The 14,731-nt window shown below is 40.8% G+C and overlaps 1 protein-coding gene across 7 annotated transcripts in view; it reads left to right on the plus strand.

The window, feature by feature from the left end:
• The window catches only part of srpk2 (SRSF protein kinase 2), a 69,012-nt gene that overhangs the window by 9,580 nt on the left and 44,701 nt on the right, over positions 1 to 14,731 (plus strand). The window contains exon 1 of one of the 7 annotated variants that reach the window (XM_040026193.1): positions 11,358 to 14,075. The exons of the other annotated variants lie outside the window; for them this stretch is intronic. Within the exon in view, the coding sequence (XP_039882127.1) occupies positions 14,038 to 14,075 (38 nt within the window). The 5' untranslated portion in view covers positions 11,358 to 14,037. Of the gene's footprint in view, positions 1 to 11,357; positions 14,076 to 14,731 lie in introns of those variants that run through there. 7 annotated transcript variants of the gene reach the window in all.

The following is a 14,731-nucleotide window of genomic DNA, read 5'->3' on the forward strand; positions in this document are numbered from 1 at the left end:
TTTTGGCACTGTATGCAGGTGCTAAGTCCTGCGGGAAAAGAAAATCGGCATCTCCATAAAGCTTGTCAGCAGATGGAAGCGTGAAGTGCTCTCAAATCTCCCAGTTGACAGCTGCAATGACTTTAGACAGTGAAGCGACCATCACTGCCAGCAGCAGAGGACCCCAAATCATCACAACCTGTGTCAAACTCACACTGAACTTCAAACACCCTGGACTCTGAGCCTCTCCATTCTTCCTTCAGACTCTAGAACTTTGATCTCCAAATGCAATACAAAATGTATTTTCATCTGGAAAAAGGACTTTAAACCACTGTGGAACAGAAAACAAGTTTAATGCACTGCATCAGGTTAACTTTTCAAACTCAGAAGCCACGTCTGTGGGTAAACACTATATAGTATAATAGAAATCAACATAGTGGATAACACTGATTCAGATGGTATTTTATTTTGGTGTATATTCAGCCTTTTAATGCATAGTGTTGAAAGCTTAGAGGTTCAAAAATATCAACAGATGATTTGTTTCTTCCCATAATGTTGATATATGAGATATTTTTATATTTATTATCCGTTTGTCTTATTTAAGATCAGCCTGCTATCATAATAAACAATATTTATACTACAAGTAATAAGCAAGAGTTATGGAGTGGACTTTCTACCTGTTAATAAACCTAATTGATTTTCTGGGGATGCCAGGAGACCATTCCTCTGTAGATGAACCCCAGTGGCTGTGTGTCTCAGAGCTGTCCAATTATTCTAGTTTAGGAAGCAGTTGTGGGTTGATGACCTGTATGTAATGTGTTGTATAGATGTGTGAGAGAGAGCAGTCTTCTGGGAGGCAGATTTGTACAGCTCAGCTTCATCAATACTCTGGCCTGCCTGGGCGACTGGAGCTGAGAGCTGAGCATGTGAGCTGCATGTAGAAACAGGGAGAGAAAGAAATACTGAGAACCATGCAGAAAGCTAGAGAGGTGGAGCAAAAAAATAATGGGAGAGCGTAAGCGAGGAGGGAAAGGGACCGCGAGGGTGAAAAGGAGAGCTTGTGTCTGGTCCACCAGTAGCAACAGAAAAGCCCAGGATGGAGAAAGTGAGTAAGGGAAGTGAGAGGGGGAATTAGAGGATGCCACAGGGTGGCTGCAGGCAGGAAATGAGGGTTTTAGTAAAAGCTGCTGTGCTGGCCACATGGGAGACAGCACACAGGTCAATGTAGACACAGACTGGAAAGCCCAGTATCTTCATTTACATACAGGCTGTCTCCATTAATACTGTATTTATGTATTATTTGTGCTGTTTCTCCAGAGTCAACGTTGTATAAGTTAGTTTCAGCTGCTCTCTTACTCCCAAAGGATCCAAAGTAGATAGCAGTCCATAGTTGATTTGGCAGATGTTTGTGCTGGATGCCCTTCCTGGTGCAACACCCAACAGATTTGTGCCTCCTTCTGGGAGAACCGGGCATCTTTTTGTTAGGCGAATGTATAAACCAGAGTCTACGCCAAAAGATTAAAATGTGTTATTACCTTTTTTTTTCTTTTTAAAGCAGAATTAATCACCTACTGTCCATCATGGCCAGGCCCATCTAGCTATACAGGAAGGAAAAGCCTTGAGTCATCCCTCTATAATTTCTTTCTCTATAATTTCTTTTTAATGTCTTTATATTTTGCTAGAAAAAGGAACTTTGACTGGAAAGTCACAGTCAAAGCCTTTATTCTTCAACACAGCCTGAGCTCTATTAGGAAAGTTTACTTGTAATTTCTTGAAAGAGTCTTCAGGAATAATTCTCCAGGCTTCTGAAGAATGAACCCTTTGCTAATCAGACACTTTCCCAATGGCACTGCATCACTGGCAGAAATGCAGTTCACACCATGACAGAGTCTCCGCCATGTTTTAGTGATGCTTCTGCCTTTTTCCATACATATTGACGATTTGAACCATAAATTTCAAATCTGGATTCATCACTCCATCAGACCTGTTGCTACTGACTGTTTAAAAATCAAAATCAGGCGGTCAGCACTGTTGCCTCACAGCAAGAAGGCTCTGGGTTCAAATCCACCATCTACTATTGCAGGGGTCAAAAGTACAACTTTGAAAGACCTTAACAAAGGCTTAATGAAAAAAAGAAAAAGACGTTTGGGGGGAGCTGACTCAAGACTTTGACACACTACTTAAAAATTGGAAGAGGTCCATTTTTAAATATACAGTATCTGTTTTGGGGTCAAGATAAGGCAACACGTGAATGTCATGTAGAAAATGCAAACGCATTTCTTGTCATGTGCTGCTCGGCGTTGTGCTGTCTAAGAGACTGGCTATGCCGTCTCAACGGGTCATTCATTGTTACATACTGAATTGTAATATGATATTGGTTCTTTCCTCTGTAGTGTGTGTGTGTGAATGGAAACCATTTTCTCCCCGGTGGCCACAGTGGTTCTGTTATTGCTGACTGACAGAATAATTGAATGTAGAAGTAGGCGTTGGAGTAGGAACTCCTGCAAAGCAGCTCGCTCTTTCAACTCACCTTTTCAACTGCTATTAGTGAGCAAAGTGTGTTGGGTTTCGATGCCTCTGATCCTCCCCCATGTTAAAGGTTTTTTTTTTTTTGGAGGGGGGGTAGTTGCTTTTTTTAATTGTGACAGCAAGGCAACACTTGTGAGTTGACCACTGCTGCAATCGGTTGTAATTATATGAACTGCATCTCATCTAGTGGTTTGCTGCAGGGGGAATAAAGGGTGAATTTTGTTTTTCTGGCTGGTGGGAGTTTGAGCTCTTTAAAGATTTTCCTCCTGCTTTCCGGGAGCATTAGCCAGGAAAGCACAAGATCCGAGTAAATCTACCGAGTCAATCAGGGTGAATAAGGAGACAAGAACAAGAGCGAATTAAAAGGAGGGATTCTCAACTTTAGTGTGTGTGGTCCAAATAGGATTTGCTCAGAGGCAAGGATTTGAGCCTCTCGTGTAATGCTCACAAAGCGTGGTCCAGCACCGCAGTTCCTCGCCAGTGGGTCATCACGTAAAGACTGAAGTCATTAATAGCGCATGTAATTCTGTGAGGGCAGCAGCTTATCACAGTTGGAGAGGTTGGAAACAGCATAGAGTCACTCTCCACTGCCACCTCCTGGCTAACTGGAAAGGAGGAGCTGCTTCTTATGAATAGCAGAAATTCTTTCTTCCTCAAAAAGTTACGATTATTATTGTTTTAGTCCTTTTTTTTGCATGCAGATACATCTGAAAGTGATGTTTCTCAGTGTAGTCTGTCTGAGAAATACATACCTCGTTAGAGATTAGATGAAAAATGAGACTTGTGAAGACAGAACCTGATCTGGTTCACAGCTTTATTTCCCCTTTTTAAAAAGTGTAACGTATGCTGCCGTTTGGGTGTTTCTCCTCACAAGCTAAATTAAAATGCAGGTTCTGCATACTGTGCACTCTACAGCCTCTCAAGGTATAGTTAATTTCTCAGAGCCGTGTTTTGACATGGTTAGCCATGAAAATGTATCGGAATTGTATTCTAATGACTTTGTGTAGCTTTTTATTCTCTCTCATGCTGGTAACAATTTAGGAACTATAAATAAAAAAAAATTTTTTTAGAATGCCCCCCTCCCCTGTATATAGTTTGTATACAGCCAGGCCCCAACAACTCTCAGAAAGCACACAGGGCAGGCAGTATTTGGCCTGGAAATCAAAACCCAGCGCAAAAAACACCCCTGCAAATAACCCTTCCGCTAGCTTAATTACAGAAGGTATGAGGTTACAGTTGGAGGCAACTTTGATGAGTGCGTAAACATTTTTGTCAGTATTTTAAAAAACAAAAAAGAAATCTCTGGACTTGATTAGTTAGACGGGTTACTTAAAGACGTCTTAGAGTAAAAAAAGGTTGCAGAATAATTGCAGAATATTTTGGCGAGTAAGTAGTAGTAAGTATCCCCAGCAGAAATCACAACCCTGAATTTCGCTGTCTCGCACCGTTTTTTGCAAACTGCTGTTGATGCCGTCTGTTAAACCCTGTGGTTCTAGATACAGCAGATCAACTAATGCCCAACCCCCTTTTTTTAAAGAATAGTCTGGCTCCTCCTATCGCTTCTTAGTGCTTGCTTGATAGCTTTTGCACAACATAAACCACACAGTGATTTAAAGTAATTGCCCCTTTTTTAAAAATAGGAAACGGCCAACCCAAAGCCTCATGGAAAATGTGATACAGCTTCAGTTAAAAGAAACTGCAAAAGCGATGATGATGAGATACCAAGATGCTGCTCGTACTGACAATGCGGTTGAGAGCACAACATATGAAATGTTTTTCTATTCCCTGATATATAATTACAGATAATATGTAGCATGTATGTAGAAGGGAGCAGAATCAATACTCATTTCTATGCTATTCAATTGCTTGTGTCTAGTGCACTCGCTGTTTGTGTTTGCAGTCTAGCCACAAGGTTATTTGTTTGCCCCGGTATCGCCTCAGCATACTAACCCACATCTCTGGAGAATGTGTGTATACTCATGTGTATTTGTGTGTCCTTCACAGTCTGTGCATCAGCGGGTTTCGATCGAGACTTCTGTTGCTATTGTAAACACTGAATAATTGGCCATACTGAGCAGTCTGGTGTCCTAATTTAGTGTGTCACCAAAAAACCTTCATAAGCATCTGTATAGTAGTGTATAGCTTGTATTTAGCAGTGTTGTCTTGAATAAATAGGTGGGAGGCAGTGTAGCTTATCCTTCACTCCACTGTAAGAAATGTAAACTACAGTTTTTTTATGTGTATATCTGCGAGTACAGCTGAAAGAGCCTATTTAGCAGGGGTGGAGGAAAGAATAGACACAGCTTAGTATCGTGATATTTTGTGTGATGATATTGTATTGAAACATGGGCATCGAATGTTCATATTTTATTAAATAAATTAAAATACTCGTGCAATACTGTGAACAAGAGGGCTCATCTCATGCACCACCATCCTGATGTAAACATGATTTAATTGGCTTAACTTGAAAAACCTTCCAAGACTGGACACACTTACCTTTTCACATTCTGCTACCGATTGTAACTCGTGGTGACTGAATGGCTGCCTAGAGCTTGGGGGTGATGCACACTCGCGGTCACCTTTGATCGCAAGGCAATTGCATGGTTCGGCTGATAAGAAGCAACCTTTGTGCAAACAGTTGCAGTCTGACTTGGACTGACTGCAATCATCAATCATCAGTGAGATTGTCAAAGGTTTGCAAATAACTTATTTGTTCTCTAATTTATAAATGCAGACAGACTGCCAGCATGTTGCCATCAGTCTGACTCGGCCTTTGTCAATGAACACAACTTTGGGCGACTCAACTGTTTGCGAGCTGGTTGTATTCTGGTTATATTCCTATAGATCAGAATTGCTCCCGAGCACAAATGTATTAAATGTGGTATTTCTGTCTGTGTGGAAAGCAGCATATATGGGATTTTTGAATTACTATATTATAACCTCTTAATTGTTATTAATTTATGATTTATTATATTTTGTAGCAATTTTTTCTATTTAATTCTGATTTAGCTATATTCCTCTTGCTTAATTTCTCATTTTATTGTAGGTTGGTTAATGTTCAGGTTGCTCTAACATTTTTTAAGCAAGTTTGTGTCATAAATCTCATATTTTCTAATATCTTATTTATTACTGTTGCATGGCTGCTATTGTGTGAAAAGGATAATGTTTTTTTTCTGGTAGAGTGTTCCTTCTTGTAACTTAGAGCTGCTAGTTATCTGTTAAACGGTTTTGTGGTTTTGTCTTCTTGCCAGTAAAACGTAACTAATGACAGGAAGCGTCATGGTCAATTTTTCACATGGCTGAGTTTAACCAGAAGTCATATCTCTCTTAAATAATTCCAATTCCTTGCATAGGTCATGTGAGGCACATTTTTTCTGACAAAGACATTTGTCCACTATTCGCTGACAGTTTCAGTGACATTATGGCAATAATCATTTCAATAATCAATTAACAAAGGGGAAATATCCTAATCACTGTGTTGACATAACGCTCAGTAGTGGCCACATCCACTCTCTAGTGCATGGTTGTTATAACAACGCTGTGCAGTTAGAAACGCAGGCCAAGCTGGTTTCTTCTATTCCCCTTGCCTTCTAACAATGTGCTGTGTATCCTTCCATCGCCTCCCAAAGTGTTGCTTTTATTTCTCCCTGGTTCCTTGTATCCCATCACGAGTTCCTGCTATCAAGTGAAAAGTGTATTGTCGGCAGGTTTTCTTCTCAGTATTGCAATCCTAGTTATGTCCAGTAGAGGGCATCCATGTTTGAGTTTTTGGTCTTTGGTAAATGGATTCTTTGTAGACACTACTACCACCTCTCCTGTTTTTTGCCACACTGTAAATCACTGAACAGCATTTATCTTTTGTTTATCTCACCAATGTGGAACATGCAGTATTTATTTGTGGACAAGAGGAATGTGTGATTCATAAAGTGTCTTTCAACCCTTAAAACCACTAAAAATGTTCAGGGTTTTGTTTTGTTTTTTTAAAGGGGCCCCTTAAATTTACCAGTTAGTTCTTTCCTTCAGCAGCAGCAGCAGTACACTGATCACGCGGGCATCTTTGTTTCAGTAAGTGTTGTTATTGTCCTTGTCCTTTCCGTAATTAGCGTGGTAAAAGGGCGTTAAAAAACATGAAGCTAGCCATTTTGTGGGTGAGGCTGGTGTTAAGTGTTACCCAACCCCACAGGTGATACAATCTATTTAAATTTCCATCTGGTGAGGCAGCTGAGGTCAGTAAGACAGGTCACAGGTTGCTCACTCATTAAATAAACAGGCACCACTTAGTTAATAAGCTCTAAGAAAACCACACAGAGCCGTGGGGTTGTTTTGTGATTTGTTTTTCATCCCTTCACACTTACATTGGTTTCCTGATCCTTATTCGAACCATTACATTAACACACTCAGCCCTAACCATCAGCCTAACCTTCAACCTTTCATACCAAAAAAAATTAACGTTTTAAGTTTTGTTCCCACAACATGGCGCTGTTAAGGGATTTATGACCATATAACTTACAAATTGCAAGTACAGATTCCCAAACGTACAGGAGCAGGTAGATCAGTCTAGTGTTTGGATTTTCTCCGGGTAATGAGGCACAGAAAGTGCAAGTTGCTTACCTTTGTATGTTTGGAGGAATTGCAAGCACTCTGCCCTGACCAGCGTGCTGCGCTCTGTGTTTGTGTGCATGTAGTGGGAAGGAGCTGTACACTTTTTTCACTTCACTGGAAAAAACATGATGGGACATGAGTAGGAAGAAAAATAGGGGGGAAAAAACGGTTCAAGGCAAGATCCAAACCCATGAGGAGTCCAAATGTCTCGGAACAGGGCTTAGTTTTAAAATAATTCTACTGCATTTGTGATGTGCATGCTATGTTGTTGACACTGCTTGCTGTGCCATTTAAACAGTACATATCTTATATGTGAAACATTGATCCAGGCAACCCTTAAAAAGACATTTTGAACTTGGTGATGCCAATTGATTATGTTTATATTGATTATTATTTGAATTAGAGCCCAACTAATGTAGTGAGATATCAGTATCTGCATATATAATAGCTGATAATTGAAAATTCAAAAAGTCAAGAAGAGATGGGAGAAATGCCATGACGTGACAGTAAAACAAGATTATTTGGCAACTGCATATCCATATTATCTACGCATAACAAAAGTTATAGAAATCTATTTATGTTGTGTGTGTCTGAAAGAAAAAAAGATAAGACATCAGCCGATATATGAGATTTTCACTGACCAAATATTGGCGTTGGTATTGCTCTTAAACACTGTATCAGTCAGGCTTCAATTTAAGTAACAAAGAGCCATCGCCTGTATTAATAGGTCAACTTGTGCTCTGCTTTTCTGAGTGAGCTGGACTCTCATTTGTGAAAATAGTCTTTACTGTACAGGGCTCGCAAAATTGCTAGCCTGACGTCCCAGAGCTAGCGATAGCCGGTCAGGCTATATGATAGCCCGACGGGCGGGGCTGAGATAGATTTTGGTCGCCCGACCGGAGATATCGCTAGCTCCGGGACGTCGGGCTAGCGATTTTGCGAGGCCTGCTGTATAACGTTTGTGATTACCACGCTAGACCTCATTTTATCCTTCCAATATTTCTTTCACCTGACTTGCTTATTTAAGTATCTTAAAGTTCATTTAAACAATAAGCAGCGTTCTGCATTGTTAATTTACAGCTTTTTTTAAATGATCACATAAGTCTAAGGTTATTCAGATGATATGAATTCATATCACTTGGTTTGATGTTTGAGTCATTTATGTCCTACACTGCTTATTTAAAAATAAAAAAGGTGATTCAACCCAGAATCTCAGGGTTGTTTGAGCTAGAGTTACCTTTGATGTCATTGTCAGGTCTGCAGATATGAGTCATTTTCTGTTACCAAAAAAAAAAAAAAAAAAAATGGAAAAAAAAAGAAACTTTACAGTTTGTGTGTTTCACCCATCATTGTAAATTACTTGTGATCTAGTTCTTTAGGCAGCAGGAAATGTGAAGCTCAACGCTCCTGTATTTATTTTTGACACGTGTTGCAGTTTGAATTGTAGAGTCTGATCCATATGGCAGTCTGCACAACTGCGGCTCGGAGGCTCCAACTGGTCCAAACCATAGACTGCATATAAAAAATTCGACATAGCCATTGTGACATCACCCATTGGCTTTGGGCAAAGCTTGAAGCCACAGTGTTAGCATTTCAGCCTCCATGGTTTCAGTTTTTCGGAAGCAGGAGTTACTATATTTGGACAAGAGGACAGAGTGCTAAGTTTTCAGCAAACACTGGGGTTACAGAACTGCAGCTACAGAGTTACACGCAGCTCTTATGCTGTGTCTCCAACAAAAGAAAAACAAATGAATCCAAATATGGAGGTGACAGAAATTTAACATTTGAATCTTTATTTAGTCATTCATTACTACAAGTTATACAATTGAAGAATGAAAGGATAAATATGTGTCGCGACGCCAAACTGAGCTGGGATAGGCTTACTGTTTCTTTCAAGCTATTGAGCTCTACTTTGAGCTCTAGCTATGTTTTACAGCTCAGTAAAATTGGCTACTTTGTATTTTATTCATTTGCACAAACACAATTTTCAAAGTAATCTGCATAGCTCTGTTTCAAAGTAGAACTAGCTTGTTATTGTTCTGTGTTATTGGTAATAAAAATAAATCAATTATATGTACACAGTTTTTAATTTAGTTCTGAAAATTTCAGATACGCAACAAAACACAATACATTTTACTACGAATAAGCTTATACCGAGTTGCCATATGTGGAAAAATAATATTTTGCCATTTTCATTTTCTTTTAGATCAAACTGTTTTTTAAATATGTGTGTACTGGCTTTCTTTTGGAGTCAGCCTCAGGTGGTCATTAGACGAACTGCAGTTTCTGGCACTTGGACGTTTTCTTTAGAGTTTGCAAGCTGGTCTAAACATCCATACTGTCACACTCATGGACAGGTTGTTTTGTGTGTGTGATTGTGTGTGTGTGATTCCACTTGGGGGCGGTGTTTCTGCAGACACAAACAAGCCTGCTGACACAAAAAGCACAGTCACTGTTAAAGTAACAGCATATCACTCGCCTGCATTAGCATGCACACACGTACCCCCACCATGCACGTATGGTGCACATTGTGTATGAATATGCTTATTGTGTATATGATTGCTCTGACTTCTGTCTGTATTCCTCTGTTTTAGCATACTGTACGTCCAGAAGCAATTTGCAAAAAGACCAGTGTGTGTCTACGTCTGAGTGTGTGTTGCCTATATAAGCCCCTTTTCTCTCCCCAGCATTCACCAAGCAGTGAGTAGAAGTAGGCCGCTTAAAGATAGCTCCCAGCAACCTCAATACCAGCTCCTAAAATATATCTGCTCATGAGAGTCATCATCTCCCTCCCTCTCCCTCTTTCTTATTCTTCTTTTGCTCCTTCTTCTTTTGAAAATAGAACGAGAATCAGACTTTAAGTGTGCAGATTGATGCCCTGAGTGAAATACTACTATGTGTGTGTGTGTGTGTGTGTGTGTGTGTGTGTGTGTGTGTGTGTGTGTAGGTGTGTACTCAGGTGTTAATGTGTGATTTACTTGAATAAGGTATACATGCCTTACATAAGACTTATTTCAATGAAGAGGTGACATCAGGATTGTACCAATGGACCCATCAAATTTAGGAGGATTTAGAAGTGATGGCACCCATGAATTTCTCTGTGGTCTGACCCACTGTGGAAATGTGTACAGCTCAGAAAGACATGTATGAAAGGAAAATAACCACATGATACAAAATAGGGACTGTTTAGTACTTAGTCATTAAAGGATCGGTGGGGTCTGGTCACTAAAGAAACCCTGCTTAAAATGGATTAACGACACAGTTCATATATAACATTTAAAATGTAGGTACTAACAGATCATTATTCATTTTTAAAAAAATTAGTCTGTTTTATGTATCCCTTAAAAGTTATAAAAATACAAGTCACTATATTGCCATCTCCAATTTGCCTGTTTTGTATGATCAGCCTGTAACTTCAAAGCTCTGCACCTGAAAGAAAAACAAGAAAAGGACAACTGATATTGTCACTGAAGCTGAAACCTACAAAAGTTTTTTACATTTATAATGTTTTTCTTTGTTTTTTAAACATTTACCTAGAATCATTTAGGATGCTGTATTTTATACTCCAAGCTTTACCATCAGGTCTATATGGAAGCCCGTTTCCGCCACTAAAAAAAAAAAAAAAAGCTAGTATCCATAACTCGAAATTTCGAGTTATTTTCTCGAAATTTCGAGTTATTATCTCGAAATTTCGAGAAATATAACTCGAAATTTCGAGTTACTTTTCTCAAAATTTCGAGTTAGCTCTGCCAATCAAAAATATACGTGAATGAGGTCGCTTTCTTGTTACCCGGAAGCATATGGCGCAGGACCGCGCACTCAAAAACGGATCCCAACAAATTAAAGTATGTTTGCTGATAGTAACACCATGTGATTCAGCTAATAACACAGGGCTTTCATCATTTGTGAAGCCAGGCTGAAAACACTCAGCAATCTGTGCATTCACGACTGGATGTAATACCAGTAGCTTAGCTGTAGCATTTGTAGCTGAGGGCTTCAGCTTCCGGGTAACATGGAAATGACGTCATTCACGTAGATTACTGATTGGCAGCGCTAACTCGAAATTTCGAGTTGCTTTTCTCAAAATTTTGAGTTAATATGTCGAAATTTCGAGAAAATAACTTGAAATTTCGAGAAAATAACTCGAAATTTCGAGATAATAACTCGAAATTTCGAGAAAATAACTCGAAATTTTGAGTTATGGATCCTTTTTTTTTTTTTTTAGTGGCGGAAACGGGCTTCCATAGGTCTATAATAAGAATTATGGGAAAACTGGAAAATTCTCACCTTCGTCTTCAAATCTACACATTGAAGCTGAGCCTTTGCTTATACTTTAAAGTTTTTGCCTGTAAGATTTTTCAGATTGACTGTGACATAAGCCAATATTTGTTGGCATTAATAAATATTTTAGCCGTACAATAGTTGGATATGATTACCCTTTCATTCGCTCTGATATTGTGATCCCTGCTTAAATCTTTTGCTTTGGTTTCCTCTCACAGTCATTCCTTTGCATAACCTAACAATAGTGGGCAGAGTGGGTAAATATGTGCACTGTATGTAAACCTATTTGTCGTACTCTTACACCTTTGTTCTGCTGTGGGCATTGGCTACCCTCCCCCACCTCCTGTGACCATAAAAACAAAAACAAAAATGGTTATTGAAAAGAAATGAATAAAAAGTTGAGTGCGCTCTCTCATATCGGCTCAATATTCTTCCTGCTGTCTGGATGCGCTGAGTCTGAGAGTGTTCTTTACCCCCCATTGGCCCACATCCACAGAGAATGAGGACAATAGTTTGGCTCTGAGACATGTGTGCCTAATGTAGTCCTTTTATGTGGGAAAGTGGAACTGTATGGAGATGGGAGAGAAAGAGGATCATTGTGTTCCTGTTTTTCTTTCTGCCTCTTTTTCTCATACATCTGATGGCTCTCAGATGTTTCGACCGCTTACTAAGAAAACACATTTATTGCAGCATCTATAAAATCAGTCACTGTTATCTGCTCTTAGGACTAGATCGTTTGGTTGTAACGATGTTTGTGGAATGGTACTGTGATGGCACGATCATGTTTTGTTGTTATTCATCATTTAGTAGATGTTTCGTTTTGTTCACTCCAAATTAAGCTTTCGGTAAAATCACCCCTGTTAGTGTCCAAAAACAAAGTGATGACCAAAGTGATTCCAGTTCATTTTCAGCCGGGGCTGAGGGTACATACTGAAATTCAGAGAAATCAGCTGTCAGTTTTCAGTGCAGTTCGTCCTGTGGGAACCATGAGTATAGATAATTTTATGGCCATCTATCCAATAATTGTAGCTTGGTTAATGTGGTCTGAACAAAACTGGTGACTTCCAACCAGCTGCTACCCATAGAGCCATACATTTAGTAACTAGATGTGTTTGTGCAGTAGCCTGATGGAATTGCCATACAAAAGAAGTTATGACATCAGGCTGGTGCAGAGTTAATTACATTCTATAACGTCAAAGCAGCCATGCTTACTAATTTGCAACATTCCCTGCAATGACCTAAAAAACACTGAGATATTAAAGGTGTGCAACCGTGTTAAGAACAACACATCGCAGCTGAATAATCCATCAGAATCTCTCTTCATTTTAAACACTTTATGGATATAAGCCCAAACAAGTCAGTGTCGTTTCATACAGACAGTGTAAACTGCAAGCAGTTTTATGATTAATGACTAATCAGCCAAATAAGCCCCAGAATGTCCCTTCAAGCCTGCATACACTCGTGCACGCATCTCTCCACACACCCACACAGCAATATTGAGGTCAGATTGGGAGAAAGACACAGACCCCCCATCATGGCGCACCCTCTGGCTACCTCTCTGTGAGCTGTTCACTCATGTAGAAGCAGACCCATCTGCCCCAAGAGATGGCACACAGAGGGCAGAAAAGTACGAGACGCACGTTTACGAGCAAGAAAAAAACAGAGGTGGAAATTAGGTTTAGAGAAATTGAGAAAAGATGCCAGATTTTGTGTGTGTGTGTGTGTGGGGGGGGAGATCTGTGCTGTGTTGCCCTGAGATACAGGATGTTGTAATAAGGCAATTGAGAGAGAAAGAGAGAGAGACAGAGGAAGACTGTGAGAGCGATAGAGAGAGGGGCTGGACTATGTAATAGAGGAAAACGGGGGAGGAGGGTATGCCTCAAGGAGAAGTGCATTCATTTTTCTGTCGGTGTGACAAGCCAACTCCCCCTCTGCCTGCGCAGAAAGTGGAATGCTCCGCCTTGCTCTGGGCTCTGTTGTTGTGCAGAGCTGCAGAAGGCCTGACAGAGCCAGCTAGACAGAGAGGAAAGGGTGAAATGCATCGACAGAGACAAACACGCTGTGGATCGTGAGCCTGTGAATAGATTTCATCACCCGGTTCAACCAGCGACACCAGAGAGGAAGGAAACAAAGAAAAGAGGGAGACAAGAAAAAAGGTGCTTCAGTTAAAGGAGGGAAAGTGAGAGAGAGAGAGGCAAGGTGAAGGAGGAGAAGGAAGGAAGGAAAGGGAGGGAGGAAGGAGGCTCAGACATGAGGAGGGGCGCCTGACTGACATTGCTGCTCTCTCTATCAACTCGCACACACACACACAGGGACATAGGCAGACACACACAGACTCTGCACTGCACAGTAGCTGCTCTTTTATCGCCCTCTGTGGAGCCTCGTCCCCCATCCTTTCTTCTCTTTAGAGTGAGAGGACATAAGACAGAGAGGAAGGAAGAGCAGGAAGAGGAGGAGGAGGAAAAAGACGTGAAGGAGGAGAAGGAGGGGAGGCAGTAACCCTCTCCTCTCCTTTACTCAGACACACAACCGGGGGTGATAGAGAAGAGCAAAAAAACAAGAGGTGTGGGGGAAAAAGGAGCTTTCTGTTCCATTTCGCCGTCTCCTGTGGTCCCTCGGCCAGAGAGCGGCTAACAGGCACCGCTCATGTCCGTGAACTCGGAGAAATCCTCGTCCCCTGAAAGGTAACACCTCATCTTCCTCCTTCCCTCTCTCATTACTGTTCTCATTTTGCCTCGATATGTTAGTTTGCATGCCGTTTTGTTTCTTCCCACGAGCCTCTTCCACCACCACCATCCCCCTCAGCACCTCCATGTTTTGTCTCCTCTCTGTTTCTCTTTCTGTTTCTGTCTCCGTTCCTTCAGCCTTGGTTCCTTCTATTGTCTGGGTCACACAGCAGTTACTGTAGCAGGGCGAAAAACGCAACGGTTTATTGTTGCATGGTTCTGTAACATTTCAACACAGCGTCCTTTTCTGCATGCACATATGAGCATGTACAGTACATAACACATCTCGCTCACACACACACTGTTCTAGACAGATGCATGAGCTCACGCTGCCTTCCGAGGCCGTAACATTTCCTATAAGAACAGTGACAACAATACATGCACATACGAACACACGCAGTCTCTTTGTGGTGCTTGAGCTCAGAGCTTACACAGCAAGAGTGTCAACACACGTCAACATCAGCACGGCCAGCAGCAGCAGCAATGCATCTCAGCAGCAGTGCGAGACAACAGATAACCACATGACGCACCTTAGTGCATAATATTCCTGATCGATTGCTCCTTCGGACACAACACAACCTCTTTGCAAAACACACTCACACCCAGGCAGCTTA

This window comes from Simochromis diagramma, unplaced genomic scaffold (assembly GCF_900408965.1).
Source record: "Simochromis diagramma unplaced genomic scaffold, fSimDia1.1 OVJJ01000293.1, whole genome shotgun sequence".
Lineage (NCBI taxonomy): Eukaryota > Metazoa > Chordata > Actinopteri > Cichliformes > Cichlidae > Simochromis > Simochromis diagramma.